The following is a 23,549-nucleotide window of genomic DNA, read 5'->3' as shown; positions in this document are numbered from 1 at the left end:
GTTTTCTGGAGAAGCCACTTTGTGGGAAAGGGAGAGAACAAAAGCAAATGTAGGAAGAAAGGAAAAAAGCTCCCCCCCTTTTTCTTCTTTTTTTAGATAGGGAGAGATTATTAGGGGGAAGGGAGAGAGAGAATATTAAGCAGGGTCCACGCCCAGCGCAGAGCCCAGTGTGGGGCTCAGTCTCACAACCCTGCAATCATGACCTGAGCCGAAATCAGGAGTCAGATGCTTAACCGACTGAGCCACCCAGGCGCCCCTAAAAATGCTCTTTTAAAATTATGTCCCGCGATTGAATGCCTTTGCTCACTGGATCCCTGTGAAGCCCTGCAGAATATAAGAAAACATAGGTACCTCCATCCTGGGTCCCGCAGGCTGATGATATTGAAGGATGAGGGAGAGCTTGCAGACGGTAAGCCAGTGATTTAAAAGGCATTACAAGCAGTTTTCCATTATAAATTACGAAGGACATTAGGATATTAAATAAATTAGGCTGGCACTTGGATAAAAACATAAAGTCGCCTTGTCTGGTGCAGCCAAGGCTGTGCCCACACCACACTTCCTTCGAGAAGCTCTATCAGCAGAGTCTTGTATCGTCCATTTGAGGAAGTCATAGTAAACCATGACTCGTTTTGGAGTATAAACCTGTCAAACACTTTTCTGGGCATTGCGCTGGATCAATTTTAATGTAGTAATTTGTTTTTCTCTAATATATAGGCTTTCAGTTGTTGTTAAGGTGAAAATCATGTAAGGTATAATTAATCATTTTAAAGTATACAGTTCGTTGGCAGTTAGGGCCTTCACAATGTTGTGCAGGCACCACCTCTCTCAGGTTTCAAAGCTTTCTCATCACTCCAGAGGAACACCCCATGCCCATTAAGAAATCACTCTCCATGCCTGCCGTTCCCCCTGCTTGGGCTCTCTCTCTCTGACAAATAAATAAAATCTTAAAAAAAACACACACAGGTAAAAGACAACATACAGAACGGGGTAAAATATTTGCCCCTTCTCTCCCCAGCCCCTGGCAACCACGAATCTGCTTTCTGTCTCTGTGGATTTGCCTATCCTGGACGTTTCGTATAAATGGAATCATATAGTACGTGGCATTTTGAGTATGGTTTCTTTCACGTAGCCTCCTGTTTTCCAGGTTCATCCATGTCGTAGCGTGTATCAGTCAGTCATTTCTTTTTACAGCTGAATAATCCCCACTGTGTGGATAAGCCATACTGTTTATCCATTCATGTATTGAAGGACATTTGGGTTGTTCCCACATTTTGGCTGTTATGAAGACTACTGCTGTGAACATTTGTGTACACGTTGCTGTGTCGATGTATGTTTTCATTTCTCGTGGATGTGTACCACGGATCGAAAGTGCTAGGTATATGGTAATTCTATGCTAACGTTTTTGAGGGACCGCTGAACTACAGTGGCTACACCATTTCACATTCCCACCAGGAATGTTCAAGGGTTCCAGACTTTCCACATCCTTACCAACACTTATTTTCTGTTTTATTATTATTATTATAATTATTATTATTTTTTAAAGATTTTATTTATTTGACAGAGAGAGACACAGCAAGAGAGGGAACACAAGCAGGGGGAGGGGGAGAGGGAGAAGCAGGCTCTCCACCGAGCAGGGAGCCCGATGTGGGACTCGATCCCAGGACCCCGGGACCATGACCTGAGCCGAAGGCAGACGCTTAATGACTGAGCCACCCAGGAGCCCCTATTATTATAATTATTATGGCCATCCCAGTGGGTGTGAAGTAGTCTCTCACTGTGTGTTTTTTTTAAAAAGATTTTATTTATTTTTGTGAGAGAGAGGAGTTCTTTATATATTCTGGATACTGGGTCCTTTTCAGATAGAGGATTTGCAAATATTTTACCCCATTCTGTATGTTGTCTTTTACCTGTGTGTGTTTTTTTAAAGATTTTATTTATTTGTCAGAGAGAGAGAGCACAAGCAGGGGGAATGGCAGGCAGAGGGAGAAGCAGACTCCCCTCTGAGCAGGGAGCCCGATGCGGGGCTCGTTCCCAGGACCCTGGGATCATGACCTGAGCTGAAGGCAGACGCTTAACCGACTGAGCTACCCAGGCATCCCTCTTTTACCTGTCTTGATAATGTCCTTTGACACACAAAAGTTTTTAATTTTTATGAAGTCTGGGTTAGCTGTGTTGTTACTGCTTTTGCTTCTGGCATCATATATAAGAAACGATTGCTAAATCCAAGGTCATTAAGTTTGCCCCTGTGTTTTCTCCCAGTGCTTTAGTTTTAGCTCTTATGTTTGGGTGGCTGATCCATGTTGAGTTCATTTTTGTATATGGAGGGAGGTGTCGGGGGCCAGCTTCTTTCTTTTCCACGTGATTATCTGGTCATCCAGCACCATTTGTTGAAAAGACTATTCTTTCCCCCTTGAATGGCTTTGGCATTCTCGTCCAAAGTCAGTTGGCCGTAGATGTTTGTGTTTATTTCTGGATTCTCAGATCTGTTCTGTTGTCTGTGTGTCAACACCACACTGTTTTGATTACTGTAGCTTTGTAGTAAGAATCAGATCAGAACACCCACAAGTAGATAGAAGTGGGAGTACTCTCCCTGTGAGTCCTCTACTGACACCAGGTGGGAAGTGGTCTTCTTACCACCGGGCTGGTGAGGCTCCTGACCCCACGAGGCCTCCCCTGACACCACCTCAGAGGGGAGAGGGAAAGGCACCTTTTACTGCCGAGTGGGGTTGGAAGTCCAGGGTTCATGCTGCACTGACCCTGAGGGGGTGGGGGATCATTACCGCTCGGTAGGGATGAAAGTCCCAGCTCCCTACTTGGCCTTCTCTGAAACCGCCCTATTGGAGGGTTTGGGGCTCATCATTATAGCCTGGCAAGTGAGGAAGGGTAGACCCCCCTACTTGACCTGTGCTTATGTCCGGAGTGGTGTAGCTGGCTTTTTCTGTGCAGTTGGCCAGAGAAGGGCAGTTACTGTGTTAAAGTTTTCTGACTTGGGAGGCTGCCCCTTTCTTGGTCCTTTGGCTGGAGAAAGCAGGCTTTTGTTTGGGCTTTTTTTGGTATGTGCCTGTTGGCATTTTGGGGTTGCCTGCTTCTCCAGCTGCAAGTCTGTGATGATGAGACAAAAAGACCACCAGACTGACCACCTTGTCGTTCCAACAGCCTCAAGGTCCCCAGCCAGTCTTTTTTCTCCTCTCCACCTTTAGAGTCTTCTTACATTTGTTTCATATATGATATCCAGGGTTTTGGTTGTACTTCGTGGGAGGACTACTCTGTCTTAGCGGAAAGAGAAGTGGCAGCAGTGCATTTTGATACCTTTTTGCCCCCTAAATACCCGAAGAATATGATGAATTTTCCTTTGTCTCACCCATATGGATAGGCTTCTCGTAACTTCTGTAATACTTGCTTTATATCTAATCCCATTTGTTGATGAGATTTTATCATTGCAGTAGCCTTTGGCTCAGTTTATTTGGCTTTTGTTAGTATAGTTGACTCTTGAGCAACACAGGTCTTAGGGCACCGACCCCCCCCCCGTGCTTCAGAAATCCACGCATAACTTTTGACTCCCCCAGAACTTAATTACTAACAGACTACTGTTGCCTAGAACCTTACTGAGAGCATAAACAGTCGATTAACGCATATTTTGTCATTTGTATACTGTATTCTTACTCCAGGTAAGACAGAGAAAAGAAAGTGTTATTAAGAAATGGTAAGGAAGAAAAAATACATTTACAGGATTGCACTGTATTTAAAAAAAAAAAATCCACTTATAAGTGGACCAGTGCAGTTCAAACCTATGTTGTTCAAAGGTCAACTGTACTACAGTGTTTGTCTTTTTTTTTTTTTAAGATTTTATTTATTTATTTGGAGGGGGGAAGCACAGAGGGAGAGGGAGAAGCAGACTCCCCTCTGAGCAAGCAGCCCGATGTGGGGCTCGATCCCAGGACCCCCAGATCACAACCTGATCCAAAGGCAGACATTTAACCGACTGAGCCACCCAGGCGCCCCCAGTGTTTGTCACCTATCCATTCAGATGTTTATTGTGCCAGGTCTGATGAGGCCTAAGAACACTCCCTGAGGGAGCTTATATGTAGCGTCAGATGTTTTCGCTACTATTGTGGTTGGAGCGTGTGTGTCCCCCCCACAAAATTCATCTTGAAATCCTAACCCCCAATATAATGGTATTAGGAGGTGAGGCCTTTGGAAGGTGATTAGGTCATGAAGGTGGAGCCCTCATGTCTGGGATTAGTACTCTTGTGAGAAGAGTCAGGTGCTTGCCGTGGTTCTCTGTTCTCTGCCCCATGAGGGTACCGTGAGCAACATGGGCCGTCTGCAAACCGGAAGGCAGGCCCTTATCAGGCACCGGCTCTGCCGTGCCTTCATCTTGAGCTGCTAGCCTCCAGAACTGTGAGAAATACATTTCTGTTGCTTAAGCACCCCCCAGGCTGTGTATTCTGTTACAGGAGCTGGTATGAAGACATCTATCTACGTTACCTCATCTGATCTTCTCTGGCTAGGAGGTCAGCATTTATTATCTCTCATAGACGAGAGGGGTTGAGAAAGTGATCCACGGTGATTCAGCTGTATGTTGTTTACTGGGAGGTAGTGGGGCCACTAATCACTTCTTAGGGTGTTCTCCACACCAGTGATTATGGGATTTTGGGTGTTGGCCAAATAGGATTGAGATGGACTTGCCCATCCACTCAGTACATGTGTAAGTGCTACTTAGACTTTGAGAAATAACAAAATGGGAGATCTAACACTGAAGTTAAGTCTTACTGTAAAGCTGAAGCGACCGTGATTATGTAGCATTGGGATAAAGATAGAAAAATAGAGTAGTGGAACAGAATCGAGTCCAAAAACAGATCTATGTGTATCTAGAATACTGGTTTCCAGCAAAGGTGCAAAGCAGTGCAACAGAGAAATGGTAGTCCGTTTCATGAATGGTGTTGGAATGATTGGATATTTACGTACAAAATAATGATTTTGAGTCGTATTTCACATCATATACAAAAATCAGGGCGCCTGGGTGGCTCAGATGGTTAAGCGTCTGCCTTCGGCTCAGGTCATGATCCCAGCGTCCTGGGATCAAGTCCCGCATTGGGCTCCCTGCTCCTTGGGAGCCTGCTTCTCCCTCTGCCTCTCTCTCTGTCTCTCATGAATAAATAAATAAAATCTTAAAACAAAAACAAAAACAACAAAAATCAACTGAAAGTGAATCCTGTAACTAAATGTAGAACCTAAAACTATAAAACTTCTAGGGGAAAACGGGGGAGAAAAATCTTTGTGACTTTGCTGGACAAAAATTTTTTAAATAAGACACCAAAAGTACATTTTATAAGAAAAAAATTGTTAAACATCATCAAAAGTAAAACTACTCGGGCGCCTGGGTGGCTCCGTTGTTAAGCGTCTGCCTTCAGCTCAGGTTGTGGTCCCGGGGTCCTGGGATTGAGTCCCACATCGGGCTCCCTGCTCGGCGGGAAGCCTGCTTCTCCCTCTCCCACTCCCCCTAAAACTACTTTTCAGAAGACATTACTAGGAGAATGATAGGAGAAGGCTCAGATTGGGAGAAAATATTTGTAAAGCATGTGCTTGATAACGAACTTGTTATATTCAGGGGCACCTGCCTGGCTCAGTCGGAAGAGCGTGAGACTCTTGATCTTGAGATCATGAGTTCAAGCCCCATGTTGGGTGGAGAGATCACTTAAAAAGTTAAATAAATAAACTTAAAAAAAAAAAACAACTTACATTCAGAAGATATAAAGAATTCCTAAAACTTCGTAAGAGAACTAGCAACCCAACTAAAATTGGCAAAAGATAAACAGACCCTTTATCAAACTATATATTCAAATGGCAGATAAGAACATGAAAGATGTTCAGCACTGTTTGTTATGAGGGAAATCCCGACGGAAAGCACAGTGAGGTACCACTAGGCACCATTAGAATGGATAGCATTTGAAATCGCCCACACCACGTGTTGGTGAGAACATGGAGGCCCCAGGATCCTCATGCACTGCTCAGGGGAATGTAAAATGGTATAACCAGTTTGCAAAGCAGTCTGGTTGTTTTTTTAGAGAGTTAAATATATGCCTTACCTTATGATCCAGCCATTCTGCTCCTAGGTTTTTACCTAAGAGGAAGGAAAGCGTGAGTCCATGCAGAGATCTGTACATGAATGTTCAAAGCAGTTTTGTCATGGTTCAGAACTGGAAATAACTCAATGTATCAAGTAAATGAACAAACTCTGGTAGACCCACATAATGGACTGTTGCAGTGTGACGGGGTGACCTGTTGATAGGCCATGTAATGTGGACGAATCTCCAAAATGTTATCCTTAGTGAACGAAGTAAGACAAGAAATGATGACATACTCCGATTCCACTTAGGAAATTCTAGAAAAGGTCAGACTCTGGTGCCAGAAAGCAGATTGTTGGTTGCCTAGTTCTGGAAGGAGTTACTAAGGGGCAAAAGGACATGTCTGGCAGCGATAGATATCTTCATTGTCTTCGTCGTGCTAACGGTTTTCATGGATGTGGCATACATCAGAGCTTGAGATTGTACGGTTTAAATATGCACAGTTTGTTGGGTCTCACTTATATCTCAGTAAAACTTAAAAATTGACGCTTATGGCTTTGAGGAGTATTTAATGCCCTTTGCCTCCTGTGGTTGTTCTCACTGTTAAGTGGGTGGCAAGGTGGATTAGCAGTTAGAAGCGAGGAAGATGCGGCTTAGCAGAGTTAGCGAGTGCAGGCGCAGCTAGCCCGCTGAGCGCAGACCAGGCTGCTGTCTGGCCACTGGTGCCCCCTGCGAGAGGGATGTGCTCATCACCTGGGGTCCCCATGCTTTGTCCCGGATCCTAGGACTCGGAGATTATTTTCTCTCTCTTTTCATTAACCCTCTCGGAAACTACACTGGTTGTCTGTTCTCGTATGTTCCTCCCGTGAACGTCAGACAACGGAAGCCGTGTGCTTTCTGAACCGTGTCTCATGCTCTCCCTCAGGGCACAGTCTTTCGCTGAGCGCCTGCGCCTGGGAATCGCGGTGATTCACGGAGAAGCACAGGACGCCGAGTCCGACCTGGTGGATGGACGGCACTCCCCGCCCATGGTCAGGAGCGTAGCTGCCATCCACCCCAGCCTGGAGATCCCCAGTAAGTGTGCCGGCCCCTCTTTGTCACTCTCCTCTTTGCTTTTAAGGCTGCCTGAATGTATTGTCTTCCCACTGTGAATGGCCTCTTCTCTCTTTGTTTTTTTTTAAGTGGGCAAAAACGGATTAATACCCAGTTGTAACAAGTGCATTTCTGATAGCCCTGTGGATCGTAGAGCCTTCTAGAAGCAGTCTGTGTGATCATAGCAAGAAGTAGGAAAAGGCTCAGTTCTGCCATTTCAGAGAATTTCATCCATTCACTCAGCAATATATCCTAGAGGAGAGTTTAACACGAGCAAAAAACTTTGTGCATATTATTCACTAATAGTGTTACTTTGAATGCAGAATATTGGAAACGTCTAAATGGCTTAGCAGAGGGTAGGCCCTGATAAATTATCTTGTATCAGCACACCTAATTATGCAGCCCACTGAAATAATTAAGCCTAACTGGATACAAGAGAAAAATCTGGAATATATGGGAATCGGCAGAATACAAGAGTGTATACCTGGGCTTGTGTGAGGCCCCGGAGGGAATACTAAAGGTGACAATATGGTGATGGGGTGGGGCAGTTATGTGTGAATTTGTTTGTTTTTAAGAAACTTCCTTTGTGCTTTACTAACATCTTTTCAATTAAAAACAAAAAATACTGCCTTTGGGCGCCTGGGTGGCTCAGTTGGTTAAGCGACTGCCTTCGGCTCAGGTCATGGTCCTGGAGTCCTGGGATCGAGTCCCGCATCAGGCTCCCTGCTCGGCGGGGAGTCTGCTTCTCCCTCTCCCGCTCTCCCCTCTTGTGCTCTTTCTCTCTCTCACTCTCTCTCTCAAATAAATAAATAAAATCTTAAAAAAAAAAAATACTGCCTTTGAGTCTGTTGGGGAGGAAAAACTTTGCCCTCTTTAGATTCATGCTTACGGGCCTGCAAATCTCACAAAAGATAGATTAGCACAAGAAAAGACAGGGTTTAGGATTGTGGGGGATCTTAACAGGGGAAGCTGGAAAACAGGTGACTTTTAGGAGAGGTGAAGGGCCCTTAGCACAGAAGGGAGTAGGATGGTTTTGTTACCGCGTCTGTGTGGGTGTGGTGCTGACTTCTAGTCTAGGTGGTAAGTTAGTCTTCCCTGGTTGTTCCTGGGAGGGGACTTACGACCTTTGAATTCTTTCGAGTTCTTTTGGGGGGTTCTGCTTTTAGACCAGAAGGGATTTCAGGAGCTCCAGTGTCTTCAGCTCAGAATCATTTTTATGCCACCGTGGCATATTCTGGACCCCTTCACGTTCTTGCTTTGCACAGGAGTTTGCTTGTTTGCAAATAGAAAACACTTGAGGGGAGGAAAGCTGAATTGGGACTGCACCTGCAGATCTCGGTGGGCTGGGGTGGAGAGAGGCAGCGTTCAGGCGTCGGTTAGATCAGGATGCCAGGACAGCCCGCAGGGCAGAGGGCAGGCTCTGGAGGCAAGGGCTGGGGCCTGTGTCTGGCCATGGTGTGACCAGGAAGGACACCACCCTGACTGCTGGAAGGTCCTGGGGGAAAAGATGGGGGTAAGGTGGCAGGAGTCTGCTGGAGCGGAAGGGAGGATCTTAAATGCCAGTTCATATACTTGCGTTACAAAAGGCTGCAAAGTTCTCTGGAGCTGGGGGCAGGTGTCTTCAGAAGTCCAGGCCTGCATTGGGTGTTGGGATAGATTGCAGGGAAGAGAGGCAAGAGATAGGGAGGACAGATTTGGGAGGCTGATGAAGTTACATGGATGCACAGTGGGAGGGCTTTGATCTCGGGCTGGGCTGTGCTGTCCAACCCAGCGGCCGCCTGCCCGCTGGAGTGGGGCGAATGGGAGCCGAGGTGTGCCGGGAGTGTGAAGGACACGCACTCTTGATGTGAAAACCATAATGTGAAAGATCTTTGTTAATCGTGTTTTTATTGAGTACATGTTGAAATGATATTTTTGATTAAATAAAATGTATTAAAATTAGTTCCATATATTTCCTGATACTTTTGTAATGTGGCTTCTAGAGAATTTAAAATGACATCTGTGGCTTACATTTGTGACTTAGCACACATATATCACTGCTCTGGGAGTCTAGCAATGGGCTCATTGGACAGGAAGGCCTGTGCCTCTCCCATTCCATCTTGGGAGATGGCCCTCTCCCACTGTGATGGGAGTTTTAAAGAGAAGAGAGAGGGGCACCTGGTGGCTCAGTTGTTAAGCGTCTGCCTTCGGCTCAGGTCATGATCCCAGGGTCCTGGGATCGAGTCCCACATTGGGCTTCCTGCTCAGTGGGGAGTCTGCTTCTCCCTCTGACCCTCACCCCACTTGTGCTCTCTCTCTCAAATAAATAAAATCTTAAAAAAAGAAAAAAGGAGAGAGAGCTAGGGATGGAGCCAGGGTTCGGGATTTGCTAATCAGGCCCCACATTAGCGCGTGCACCCCACTGCAAGGCTGCTGGGCTCTCAGGCCTGTGGCTGGCCTTCCTTTCAGAGCCGGTATCTGCTCAGTGAGGGGCTCGTGTTGGGCAGGGCTCTACAGGGATGAGCCCCTTCCCTGAGCTCAGGGGGAAAGCACGTTCCTATTCAGCTTTGCAATTATGTCAGCTACGTTCAGGAACGTGTCAGCAGTCTTCACATGAACCAGCTCCTTTTAACTTCTGGGCTTTAGCTTTTTTTTTTTAATTTAAGATTTATTTATTTATTATTATTATTATTATTTTTTTTTAAGATTTTATTTTATTTTTTTTAGAGAGCGAGCGAGAGAGAAACAGCATGAGAGGGGCAAGTGTCAGAGGGAGAAGCAGGCTCCCCGCTGAGCCGGGAGCCCGATGTGGGACTCGATCCCAGGACCCTGGGATCATGACCTGAGCCAAAGGCAGACGCTTAACCATCTGAGACACCCAGGCGCCCTATTTATTTATTATTTATTTGAGTGAGAATGAGAGAGAGAGTCCATGGGGGGGGGGGAGGCTCATTTGCTGGCCTGGCCCTCTAGACTTGTTTAAGTTAGTAGCAAGTAGATAGATGCAAATAGACATATGGAGGCAAAAGAAAACATTATTCCTATGGAATCTCACACATACTTGTTAAGATTGTGATGACATCAAAAGATTTTGATATTTATCATTAGATTTAAAAGATTAGTTCGTATTTTTTGGTTTCTTACAGAGGGAAAATGCCAACTAAAAAAGAAAGCAGTACTTTTCTATAGGACTCCTGGGTGGCTCAGTTGGTTGGGCATCTGCCTTCAGCTCAGGTCATGATACCGGGGTCCTGGGATCGGGTCCTGTGTCAGGCTCCTTCCTCAGTGGGGAGCCTGCTTCTCCCTCTGCCTGCTGCTCCCCCTGCTTGTGCTCTCTCCCTGACAAATAAGTAAAATCTTAAAAAAAAATAAAAAAGAAAGCAATACTTTTCCAGACTAGGAGCCCATTATATAAATATTTGAAACGGTACAGCACTAGATCCAGAGACACAGCATTTTTATCTTTTGGTGGGCCTCTTCCCATGGTTTCCTTCCTTGGGTTACGGAGCTGCGGTGTAGACGGGGACAGAATGCACGTGTTGCTCCATAATACACCTTCTCCCAGGTGATTGAAAACTTGCATGAACAGCATTTTTAATGGCTGTTGAATGTGGTTGAAACCTAAGCCCAACCAGGGTCTAGCAGGTATTCGTTTTTACCTGTTTTGTTTGTTTTTTTTAAGGTTTTATTTATTTTAGAAAGAGAACGAGTGGGGGGGAGCAGAGGGAGAGGGAGAGAATCTCCATCAGACCCTGCTCTGAGCGCAGAGCCCCATGTGGGGCTCGATCTTATGACCCTGAGGTCATGACCCCAGCCAAAACCAAGAGTCAGATGCTTAACCGACTGAGCCTCCCAGGCACCCTGATGTTTTCACCTGTTCTTTGCCAGTATAATGTTGTAACGCACATAGGTGGGTTAACGCTTTTTCTGTACCTGGGCTTATTCATTGTAAGTTTCTAAAAGTGAGATTTATGAATCCAAAGGTAAAACTGTTCATACGGCTCTTTGTCAGGTTGATTCCCTAAAGTCTACACTGTTATACTCTTTCCCCAGTCCTGGGGTTAGGTGCCTGGAAAAGGAAGTGTGGAAAGTGTACAAAATTACTTCAGTTTTGGGATTTATCTTGCTTTGTTTGGTTTTACATTTCTGTCGTCCCCCCCCCCGCCCCCCGCCACCTAGGATCACGTTACATTCAGTTGTCCTTCGTCTTTAGCCTCTTTTAATCCACAGCATTGGTTCTCAACTGGGGGGGGGTGCGGGGCAGAGATGCCATGGATTTTGTCCCATTGAGCACACTTGGAGGGTCTGCAGACAATTTTGGTGGTCACAGTTGAGGGGGCCAAGGATGCCATAAACATCCTGTAAAACACAGGACAGCTCCCACCACAAAGAATTACCTGACCGAAAAGTCAATGGTGCCCAGGTTGAGAAGCCCTGATCTAGAGCACTCCTACTTTTTTTCATTAGTGACACTGACCTTTCTTTAAAAATTGAAGTGAGGGATGCCTGGGTGGCTCAGTCGGTTAAGCGTTTGCCTTCGGCTCAGATCCCAGGGTTCTGGGATTGAGCCCCGCATCGGGCTCCCTGCTCAGTGGGGAGTCTGCTTCTCCCTCTGCTTGCTGCTCCCCCTGCTTGTGCTCTCTGTCTCTGTCTGACAAATAAATAAAATCCTTAAAAATAAAAAATAAAAATTGAAGTGAAAGTCACATAACCTAGAATCAGCTGTTTTAAAGTATACAGTTCACTGGCAGTAGAAAGGGGGCAAAAGCATTACTGAATTCACAGCATCTCGTTACTACAGATTTTGTTAATTAAGGAATAAATTCATGGGATATCTTTCCATTTATTTATGTTTCCTTTAATTTTTTTTCACCAGTATATTATACTTTCCAGTGTACAAGTCTTTCACCTCTTTGGTTAAATTTATTTTCAGGTATTTTATTCTTTTCAATGCTTTTACAAGTGGAGTTATTTCTTCTTCAGGTTGTTCATTGCTCATGTGTAGAAAGAACTGATTTTTATGTGTTACCTTGCAACTTTGGTGAATTGATGTATTAGCTTTGGTAGTTCTTTGTGGATTCTTTAGTATTTTTTATATGTAGGGTCATGTCATTTGCTAATAGAGGTAGTTTTACTTCTTTCTGTCCAATCTGGATACCTTTTATTTCTTTTTCTTGCCTAATTGCTGTGGCTAGCACATCCAGTACCGTGTTGGGTAGCAATGGTGAGAGCAGGCATCCTTTGTCTTGTTCCGGATGTTAGGGGAATGTTTCAGTCTTTCATTAAGTATGCTGTCAGCTGTGAGTTTTTCATATTTGCCCTTTTTCAGGTTGAGGAAGTTCCCATCTGTTTCTAGTTCCTTGGGTCTTTTTATCATGAGACATTAACTTTTTAAAGGCTTTAATATAGAAACTTTTGTGTGTGTTTTATTCTGACCAGTGCTGATTCCTAAAGAAAAGCCCCCAATCACAGTTGTTGGCGATGTTGGAGGAAGGATTGCCATCATTGTGGTATGTAGATCTCTCTTATTATTATTGTTAATTGTTGTATTTGCCGTTGTTATTCTGTTGAATTATTTGTTAATTGTGTGGGGATAGCGGTGTGGCCAGATAAGTCTCCTTTACGTTGGTACCTTGTGCTACATGTTTACTTTGGTCCAAAAGCAGAAAATTGTTATCATTAGTTTATTAAGAAATTGTAACTACTTAGTTTACTAAATGTTGTGTGGCTGTTTGTCATACATGAGAAATTGTTTTGCGATAAAGGTAGGGTACAAAATTGATAACTGTTTAAAACACTCATCTTCTTGTGCTTCACAAAACCAGTGCACAGAAGGAGTACATTTAATGCCTGTATCATTAAAACAACAATAATATGAATACGTGGGCGCCCCACTGCTCAGCTTGGAAACAGAACGTCATCCTGTCCCCGTGAGGCCACGTTGGCTCTTCCCTGGTCTCTCTTCTCTCTCCTACCCCCAAAGGTTGTCAGCAACCTGGAAGTCACCATTCATGCCCTTGCTTGCCGTGAATGCATGTATCCCTAATGCTAGGTGGTTCTGTTTTTCAGGTTTCTGATGTTTGTATAATGAAGTCTTTGTGTACTTTATGACTTCCATTCAATGCTGTTCTGAGATTTCTCCATGTAGTAACATGTGGTTGCACGTTATTTCTCTTTACTGCTGTTCCTGGTACTACCATGACACAGCTTACTGATCTGTTCTCCAGGCACCGAACATACAGTTTCTTTATTTCCAGATAATACTGCTCTGAACAATCTTGTGCCTATTTTCTGGAGCATACGTGTAAAACTTTCTTGGCACCTGGGAGTGGGGTGGTTGGGTCAGAAGGCACACACATTTCCAACTTCCCTGACTGGTGGCAAACTGTTCCCAGAGTGGCCGCACCAGTTAACCAAGACTCCATAGTGGGGGCCCCATGTTCTCCCCAGTGCTTGTGATTTTGCTTGTGAACTTCTGAATTATAAAATCTTTTCTGAATTACAAAATCTCTGACATCACCCTCTAGGGTACTAACTGCCCATGAATTTATTCCTTAATTAACAAAATCTGTAGTAACAAGATGCTGTGAATTCAGTAATGCTTTTGCCCCCTTTCTACTGCATTAAAAAGATGCAGTAGAAGTAATTTTTTTTTTGAAGTAATTTTGATTCATAGGAAGTAGGCCCTCCTCTCCCCCAAATTATACAGGGAAGTCTTGTGTTCTCTTGATCAGCTTCCTCCTCCTTGCTCAACTGTGGTGCAGTAACACAATCTGGAAATTCAGATCACTACCACCCACACAGCTGCTCCTGATAGGACCAGTGTGACGTGTGTGTGTGTGTGTGTGGACGTGTACAGGCTTCTCACACGTGGAGCTTTGTGTAACTGCCACCTCGGTCAGATACAGAATGACACCATCACCTGAGCGAAGCTCCTTCGTGCCCCGCCTTTATCGCTAGGTCCCCTCCTGCCCCCCCCCCCCACGATCCCTGATGGCTAATCTGTCCTCTGTCTTTGTAATGGTGACTTCAAGAAAGTCATACAAGTGAAGTATACAGTTGGTCAGGCTTTAAGATCGGTTTTTTTCCCCTAGCATGCTTCCCTGGAGATCCATCCAGGTTGTTACGTATATTAGTACACCCTTTTAGGCTGAGCTGTTTTCCATGCAGGTTGGTACCACAGTTGAACCGTTCACCGACTGAAGGACGTTTGGATTGTTTCCAGTTTTCTTCTATTAGAAATAAAATTGCTCTGCACATTTGTGTATGGGTTTTTGTTTTACTTTTTGTGGGATAAATGGCCAAAGGTGCGATTGGCGGGTTGCATGGTGATTGCAAATAGAGTGTTAGAAGAACCTGTCAAACTATTTCAGAATGGCTGTACCATTTTGCCAGTAGCACTTTTCAAGTAATATCTCTGTTTTTCTTCTTTGATTATAGTAATATCACTATACATTTGAAAGGAATAATACATATGCATATAAAATAAATGTGTGAATACTTGTTCAAGTCTAGACGATGCTTGATACCCTAGTGGGCTTAAGATAACTTTGGTAGCCTGGGTGTGATAGGAAAGACTCCGTTTTCCACCTCCTATGTCTCTCAGCTGCATATCCCCTTTACAGTTCACATAAATGTGTGGAGGTTTTTCTCTGTGCTACCAGCTGCTTGTCTTACAATTTAACTCAGGTCTTTTTTTTTCTTTCTTTCTTTAAGCTTTTACTTGAGAGAGAGAAAGCATGAGTGGGGGAGGGGTGCAGAGAGAGTGCGCAGGGGAGCCCGATGTGGGGCTCCATCCCAGGACCCCAAGATCATGACTTGAGCCGAAGTCACACGCTTAACCGACTGAGCCACCCGGGCGCCCCAGTTTAACTCTGTTCTGACACCGTCTACCCAGAGCTATTGTCGCAGACCCGCGGGTTAAGGGTCGGTCCTACAAGACTACTCCCACCCTACTTCAGATGCCATTTGCAAGCACGGCCCCGGCTTACCCACGGCTTCTGTACGATCTGGCCACAGAGCAGACGTTCCCATGACCCCCTTCTCAGGCTGGATTAATTTTGCTAGAGCGGCTCACAGAACTCAGGGAAACCCTTGTATTGACCAGTTTATTAAAGGATGTCATAAAGGATACCGATGAAGAGATACATAGGGCGAGGTCTGGGAGGGTCCAGAGCACAGAATATTCTGTCCCCGTGGAGCTGGAGTACGTCACCCTCCCAGTATGTGGATGTGTTCACCAATCCGGAAGCTCTCCAAACCCTGTACTTTTGGGATTTTTATGGAGGTTTCATCACATAGGCATGATGGATCATTAACTCCATTTCCAGCCCCTCTCCCCTCTCTGGAGAATGGGGGTTAGGGGACTGGAAATTCCAAGCTTCTCATGGCATAGTCTTTCTGGTGAGCAGGCCCCATTCAGGAGCCCACGGGGAGTCACCTCATTAGAATAAAAGATGCTTCTAGTGCTCTTATCACTTAGGAATTTACAAGGGTTTTGGGAGCCCTGTGTCAGGGTCAGGGTCAAAGACAAATAGAACAAATGATGTTCTTAGTGTTCTCATCACTTAGAAATTTGCAGGGGTTTTAGGAGCTCTGTGTGCTCTCTGGGTGGAGACTGATATATATTTTTTACCCTGTCACACTGGGAGTCTGTGGTGCATGGGTGGGACACTACTGGACTGTGTAGTTTGTTAAAATACTGTTACTATAGGGGCGCCCAGGTGGCTCAGTCATTAAGCGTCTGCCTTTGGCTCAGGTCATAACCCCAAGGTCCTGGGATCGAGCCCCGCATCGGGCTCCCTGCTCAGCGGGAAGCCCGCTTCTCCCTCTCCCACTCCCCCTGCTTGTGTTCCCTCTCTCACTGTGTCTCTCTCTGTCAAATAAATAGATAAAATCTTTGAAAAAAAATACTATTACTATCTTTCCCATATGTAGAAAGTGTATTTCCCATGTGCCCAGTGGAGAAAATTCAGAAAATAAGGAAAACCAACAGGAAAAGAGGAAAGGACTAGCTAGAATCAAGCACATTCTGACAGTTTTATTATGCATTTCAAAAAAACAAAAACCCTTCACGGGATGCCTGTGGCTCAGTTGGTTAAGCTTCTGCCTTTGGCTCAGGTCCCGATCCCAGGGACCTGGGATCCAGTCCCACATCGGGCTCCCTGTTCAGCGGGGAGTCTGCTTCTCCCTCCCCTTCTGCTGCCCCTTCTCTCTGTCAAGTAAATAAATAAAATCTTTAAAAAAATCACAAAACACAAAAACCCTTTAGTGAACATTTCTGGAGCCCCAGCCTGCTGAGGGCACAGTTCCGGGCCCACGAGGGATAAGGTGGAGATGGTGGCCCCAGGGAGCCCCGGTGTGGCCGAGAGGCCTGCAGGGAATGCAATGGGGGCACAGCGACTGGCCGTGTCACCATGCCACCCGGATATGTTAGATGGGACAGCAGATCTGCTAGAGTGGGATGACACCCTTTCTTTTTCCGGCTTGTGTGAACCCGCCTTTGCACCGTGTTCATGTACCTCCTGCTCCCTCTGTGACTTGACAGGATGACATCATCGACGACGTGGACAGCTTCCTTGCCGCAGCAGAGACCCTGAAGGAAAGGGGCGCATATAAGATCTTTGTGATGGCGACTCACGGCTTGTTGTCATCAGATGCTCCCCGGCTGATTGAAGAGTCCGCCATCGACGAGGTAACCGCCACGGTCTGGGCTCCGCTGCCCCGGCACCTCTGTGCCTCCCGGTCCCGGTTAGAGAGAGCGGATGAGGGCTGCATTATTTGGTGGTTAAGAATCGATTCAGGGTGCCTGGGTGGCTCAGTTGGTTAAGCGACTGCCTTCGGCTCAGGTCATGATCCTGGAGTCCCGGGATGGAGTCCCGCGTCGGGCTCCCTGCTCGGCGGGGAGTCTGCTTCTCCCACTGACCCTCCTCCCTCTCGTGCTCTCTCTCATTCTCTCTCTCGCAAAAAAAAAAAAGAATCGATTCACACTGTGGGTTATGTTTGCGTTTCACGGACCGGAAGCCTCTGTCTTTTGCGCATGGTACTAGTTTTACTAACTCTCATAAATGGGGCACATAAATGGGGCTGTGCACACTCCCCCCCCCCCCGCCCCCCCCCCCGACTCCATCACAGCCCTGCAGGCTGCCCATCAGCACCACTTTTAGAGAGACAGGAAGTCCTGCATCCGAAAGGCTAAGGGACTTCTTCAGGTCACACAGCTGGTAGGATGAGCATTTATGATGCCAAAGCACAGCTCTCGCTGGTACAGACAGACGCCTGCGGTATGGACCTGGGGCAGGAGGGCAAACAGGGCAGTTTCCCAAGCCACCTGCATCTCACTCAAGCCTGAGGCAAGGCCATCAGGCTTATTCCCCCTGCTTTGTCTGCCCCCCAGGTCAGCCGGCTGATCTGCTTGTCTGCTCTGCCTGCATAAATCACATCTTTATTCTCTCTCAAGAAATGGGAGGTGTTTTGCCCTGGAGATTCCTGGGTATTGAATCCTCCATGGCTCAAACTCCTTTTACTTTTCCGAGTCCCACACTTCTACTCTTTAGCAGGCCATCTCCTTGAGCCTGGCCCTGTGTTCAAGGGTTCAAGGTGCCTTCGCTCAGACAGAGGCCAGGCTGGTGTGGCTTGGACCAGATCCAGCCTCCTTATGTCCAGCGGGACAGACATCCTAAGGGGCCAAGAATACGTGAAAGGTGTTCAAGGCCACGAACTGGATGCGGAATTCACATACTGAGTAGACGGAGAGGACTTCGGGCAGCTGTCACGGCCTGTCCACGTGGTTCCCACGGGTGCTGCGTGCGGGCAGATTTGAAAAAGCAAGCCAGAGGAGTGGGGGGGGCCCTGCGGGACCCAGGCCTCCTAGAGCAGAGTGGCCTTTGGAGAGGAGGCATGAAAGCAGCAGAAATGGACACAAGTGCACCCGAGTCTTGAGGGACAGGCCCCCTCTGCGGATGGGCGCGTTTGTGTCTTGAGAGGGGCCTCGCACTGATGCCCAGAAGGGGGAGTCAGGCCAGTAACTAGTGGCTACACCAGGTTTCTGGGGCGCTTAGGTGGCTCGGTCGTTATGCGTCTCCCTTTGGCTCAGATCATGATCTCGGGGTCCTGGGGTCGAGCCCCGCATCGGGCTCCCTGCTCCATGGAGAGTCTGTGTCTCCTTCTCCTGCCTGCTCGTGCTCTCTCTCCAATAAATAAATCTTAAATAATAATAATAATCAATAAACTGGGTTTCTGTGTTCACTCTGGTTAGGAAGCTCAGGTTTTTCCCGTAAACTTACAGCACAAAGCACAGTGGAGCAGTAGGGTGTAAACAGTGCAGGAGCAGTGGTGGACTCTGCCGGGTAGGAGGTGGAGGTGGGGGACGTGGAGAGGCTGCCGTCCTCCTCTTTCGGAAGATAGTGCTCGAGGTTGATAAACCAAGATTTGAAGTGGGGGTTTTTGGTTTGTTTGTTTTCATTAAAATCCTTAAATGAAATGGTCAGAATAGATAAAGGCAGGAGATCAGTGGTTGCCAGGCCTCTGGGGAATGGTGAGATGAGGAGGGACAGTGAAGGCATGCAGCGTTTCTTTCTGGGGGACGTGCTAAGCCCAACTCTTGAGTGTTCTGAAGACCAGTGAAGCATACACTTTAAATGGGTGACTGGATGGTACGTGAATTATATCTCAATAAAACTGATACTTTTTTTTTTTTAAAGGTTTTATTTATTTATTAGAGATCGAGCACACACAGAGGGAGCGGCAGGCAGAGGGAGAAGCAGACTCCCTGTTAAGCAAGGAGCCCGATGCGGGGCTCGATCCCAGGACCCTGGGATCATGACCTGAGCTGAAGGCAGACGCTTAAGGACTGAGCCACCCAGGTACCTCTCAAACTGGTACTTCTAACAACTGGTTAGAACAGATGTGGAAGGGACGCCTGGGTGGCTCAGTCGGTTAAGTGTCTGCCTTCGGTTCAGGTCATGATCCCGGTCCCTGGGATCGAGTCCCGCATTGTGCTCTCTGCTCAGAAGGGAGCCTGCTTCTCCCTCTGCTCCCCCCACCCCCCGTTTGTGCTCTCTCTCTCTGGCAAATAAATAAATAAAATCTTAAAAAAAAAAAAAAAAAACAGATGTGGAAGATACATCCCCCAGTGAGGGTGGTTGATGCGTGAAAAACCAACCCCTACAAGGGAGCACCGCGCATGGGGCGCAGGTGTAGCGCCCCCCGCCCCGGGTCGTGCCTCACACTGATTCTCTGGGGGGGTTGCAGAGAAGTCTGTGCTTGATACCAGTGGGAAGGGTTTTCTGGGTTTTTTGTTGTTGTTGTTGTTTGTTTTGTTTTTTTTAATTTGGGAACTGTTCTCTTTCACAGGCCATGATAATTTATGTGACTCTTCATGTTTCCATTTTTGCCTCATGTGCCAGGAATATCAGCTACAAAAGGAAGTCACAATCAGATGAGGCTAGGTTTTCATGTCCCTGCTGCTGGTTCTGAATAATTCCTGACTGTCCACCTCTGTTTCAACAGTCTCCTTGTGTATGTGCATCTTTATTATAAGAGGTCTTGACGCTTATTTCAGAAGTAGGGAGTATAGAGTATAAATATAATTAACAAATCATTCCCATCCCTGTTTTTTTTAGGACGGCTATTTTTTTTTTCCATTTGTAGCTGTTGGAAAGTGCTTCTTTGTCTTTCTTTTTTACCAAATCTTAATTTTAAGAAAAACAGCTTTATTGAGATATAATTCACCCATTTAAAGTATAACATTCACTGGTTTTTAGTGTATTCACAGAATTGTGCACCCACCATTCTCCTCCCCCCAGAAAGGAGCCCCGATTCTCATTAACAGTGCACCCCTCTCCCCATTTCTTCTCAGTCCACTCAGCCTTAGGCATCCACTAATCTTTCTGTTTCTATAAATTTACCGAATCTGGGCATTTCATATAAATAAAATCCTGTGATGTGGAACATTTTGTGTCTGGCTTCTTTCACTTAGTGTGCGGTTTTGAAAGTTCATCCTTGCCGGAGCAGGGTATCCATACTTCATTCTTACTTGTTGCTGAATATTTCATCAAATGGATATGCCACATTTTGATTTTTCATTCATAAGGTTATGGAAATTTGGGTCGTTTCCACTTTTTGACTCTTGTAAATAATAGTGTTTTAAACATTTATGTGCAAGTGTTTGAGTGGAGATATGTTTTCATTTCTCTTGGGATCTGTGGCCACTCTATGTTTAACCTTTTGAGGAACCTCCAGACTGTTTTCCAGAGTAGCCAAATCATTTTTCACTCCTCTTGCCAGCAGCGTCTGAGGGTTCCAGTTTCCCCACATCCTCACTGGTAGTTCTTATTCTCTGTCTTTTTGCCTGCAGCTGTCTTAGTGGGTGTCAGGGTATCAGACCTTGACCTAAGAGACACAAGTAGTGGGGGCGCCTGGGTGGCTCAGTCGGTTAAGCGTCCGACTCTTGGTTTCAGCTCAGGTTGTGAGATTGAGCCCCACACTGGGCTCCATGCTCAGCATAGACTCTGCTTAAGACTCTCTCCCTCTGCCCCTTCCCTCTGCACTCGCTCACTCTCTCTAAAATAAATAAATCTTTTTTTTAATAAAAGAAATGAGTAGTGTTCACATTGACTGAAAACATACGGTAGACTCACTCTCCTGTCAAGTAGAACCACAGAAATTTGAGAATATATCGAATTTTCAGATCCAGACAGGAAGCTACCTGGTTCTCTGATGCTGTTGGATTTCTTTCCTCTTGATTTGCAGGTGGTGGTTACCAATACGATTCCACATGAAATCCAGAAGCTCCAGTGCCCCAAAATTAAAACTGTGGATATCAGCATGATCCTCTCAGAAGCCATCCGTCGGATTCACAATGGGGAGTCCATGTCCTACCTTTTCAGAAATATAGGTTTAGATGACTGAACAGCTTTCCTTTCTTTAAACTCCCAAGGGCCAAACTGGAAGCAGAGAGTACTGTGAGGGGTCACGCCTGATTTGATGTACTTCCCAGGGGCCGTCTGTGCTTTGTTCCTTCCTTTTTGTTAATTCCTACGAAGATAGACCAACTTTTTATGTCGGTTTAGGTGTTTGTGAGTTTTTTGGGCGATTTTTATAAAAGAGAAACTATATTCTCCTCCTAAATGAATTAACAACCCTAGTTGTTTGTAGCTTAACTATTTCAACAATAACCTGGAATAAGACTTTTAAGCCCACAGACAGCCTTTTTCCAAAGTTGCTGGAGCCCAAGTGCTTAAAAAAGTTCATGAAATCAAATGATCTATACTGTGTCATACCTGCAACTGAAAAGCCAAAAAGATGATACTGTCGAATCCCAGCAAATGACATTTTTAGAAACGCTTTTATAGACACGCATATGTGAACGATTATTATGCGACCATTATTTATTTTCTGCAACAAAAGAAGGAATAAAAAACTTAACGCTGTGTGTGTGTTTTTTAAACTTTGTGTTTGGGCAATTTTGTAACTAAAATAAAATGAACGCTGAATACACTGTGTGTATTCACTGCTGTGAATGTTGGAGTGTTGGGTCCGCTTGTTCGGTTTTCTCTTCTGCAGCTTGTCATGGTGCACAGTAGTCTCTCAGGGATGTAACGTTTCCTGTTCTGTTTGTCCAGGACCTGCACGTTTCTGATCGTAATCACTTGGCTGTGGGAGGAGAGGAATTCGAGTCGCAGGCTGTGAGCCCCGGGGGGCAGGTCAGCAAGTTGGCGTGAGCTGCCGCCTGCATCTTGGCATGGCTTTGTTCTGCTCCCTGTTCAACAGCACAGCCATGCTCTGAACAAAATGCTACCTCTGCATGCTCTGGAAGATGAGATGCTGGGGCGGGGGTGGTCGCAGAGGGCAAGTGATACGACCCTTGTTAATGTCAGGCATTGAAGAACTGTCTGCCCCGCAGTTCAGAGTGCAGAACTCAGAACTTGTCCATGAGAGTTGTAGCAGGCTCTGGAACACGGGGGTCCAATGAGTTAGACCAGCATGTTCTCCTGCCAAGGTCATCTAATGGCAGTCCCATCAAATTCATGGAGGAAAAGATTAATGACATTCTCACAAAGAAAAGGATTATTCTTTTACTTTTTGTTTCAAGTAAACTTCACCCCCAATGTGGGTCTTGAACTCATGACCCCAAGATCAAGAGCCAGATGCTCTACTGACTGAGCCAGCCAGGAGCCCCAGGACTATTTTTTTCTTCCAAAAACACTTAACCCTGTGGTTTCTGCCTATGTTAGAATCTGCAATTAAAATAGGTGACCTGGCACAAAATTAAGATTGGTCACTTACTGTCTGCCATATCCAGGTTTCTTCGTGCTCCCAAGAGAGCAGCCTGACTCTGGGGGACTTGCTGTGGAGTGGGTCTGGGGCCTTGTGTGTGCAGAAGCACCGAGGGCTGTGCTTCCGGCAGCTGCCCTGGGTACCAGACGGTCTACTGCTCATCTCTCTGTGCTCATCGCACGCAGCAGTGTCCAGACCCCTCCTGACTCGCTGTCTCAGCCAAACAGCCTGTGATGGTTATGCTCCTGCAGGTGCATGAGAGGAAGGCATATTTTGTTAATTACCTAAAGTAATGCACACTGATGCTCGGATCTAATCAAAGTAGAAGCCTGCGCTGTTGACATGGGACATTAACTCTTGCTTAGAACTGTGTGACCTTAAAATGAGCTCTCTCCTTTATACGTTGTGAGCATGGTTTGCTTTGCTTTATGAAACCCTTGAAAGTAACCACATTTTCCTTTTACTTCAAAATGAATAAGCTGGCAGATGTCTACCAAGGATGGTGGAATGGGGAACTCCAAAAGTCTCTTTCTCCATAGAAGCAGAGAATAAATTGGCAAAAACAGAATCGACTTTGTTGGAACTCTAGAAAATAAAAGTTTACAGCAACTAAGTAAATGGTCAGTAAAAAAACAAAACAACAATAAAGAAAAATGGCTGAATCTTGAAAAGATTGCTTTGTGGCACTTTAACTTACCCTGGTCCCATTCATTTTGTGCTTCCTGGCAACCTTGAAGACAATAGCCTGCATTCCTGGTACATGTTCCTTGTACCAATGGGAGTAGAATACTGTTCTCAAAGAATTACGGTTATTTGTTTGGACCTGTCTACTGGCTCCTTGAAGAACTGGCTCAAAGGACTTGCCTTTATTTTATGCAACTCAGAACTCTTCAGAGCAGAGGGACAACTCTTAAGTTTAAAGGCAGATGTATTAGCCACTCCTCTTGGGACAAACAATGAAACCATTAAAATCTTGGGAGGAAAGGCTAAGGAATGAGACACTTCACGGGGAAAGGGCTTTGAAAATCTCCCACATGAATGGGAGCGGGATATGAAGAGTGTGGGATTGCACAGAGTTGAGGACATGCTCAGAAAAGACTCAAGAAAGCTTTAAGTTCTCACCTCTGGCAG

General features: G+C 45.8%; 1 protein-coding gene across 8 annotated transcripts in view; it reads left to right on the top strand.

Annotated features, from left to right (window-relative positions):
* The window catches only part of PRPSAP2 (phosphoribosyl pyrophosphate synthetase associated protein 2), a 50,708-nt gene extending 27,619 nt beyond the window's left edge, over window positions 1-23,089 (top strand). For 5 of the 8 annotated variants that reach the window (XM_045889747.3, XM_064583018.1, XM_045889746.3 and 2 more), the window contains 4 exons: window positions 6,994-7,142; window positions 12,579-12,649; window positions 16,687-16,833; window positions 20,892-21,571. In XM_045889747.3, the coding sequence (XP_045745703.1) occupies window positions 6,994-7,142; window positions 12,579-12,649; window positions 16,687-16,833; window positions 20,892-21,050 (526 nt within the window). In that variant the 3' untranslated portion in view covers window positions 21,051-21,571. The other 3 variants (XM_045889748.3, XM_054511019.2, XM_064583017.1) reach the window with 3 other exon arrangements.
* Window positions 23,090-23,549: the final 460 nt, after the last annotated feature.

This window comes from Mirounga angustirostris, unplaced genomic scaffold (assembly GCF_029215605.1).
Source record: "Mirounga angustirostris isolate CCGP_5_RB_7025 unplaced genomic scaffold, mMirAng1.0.hap1 SCAF_17, whole genome shotgun sequence".
Classification (NCBI taxonomy): Eukaryota; Metazoa; Chordata; class Mammalia; order Carnivora; family Phocidae; genus Mirounga; species Mirounga angustirostris.
The sequence above is the reverse complement of the archived record's forward strand: the minus strand, read 5'-3'. Positions and strand labels throughout refer to the sequence as shown.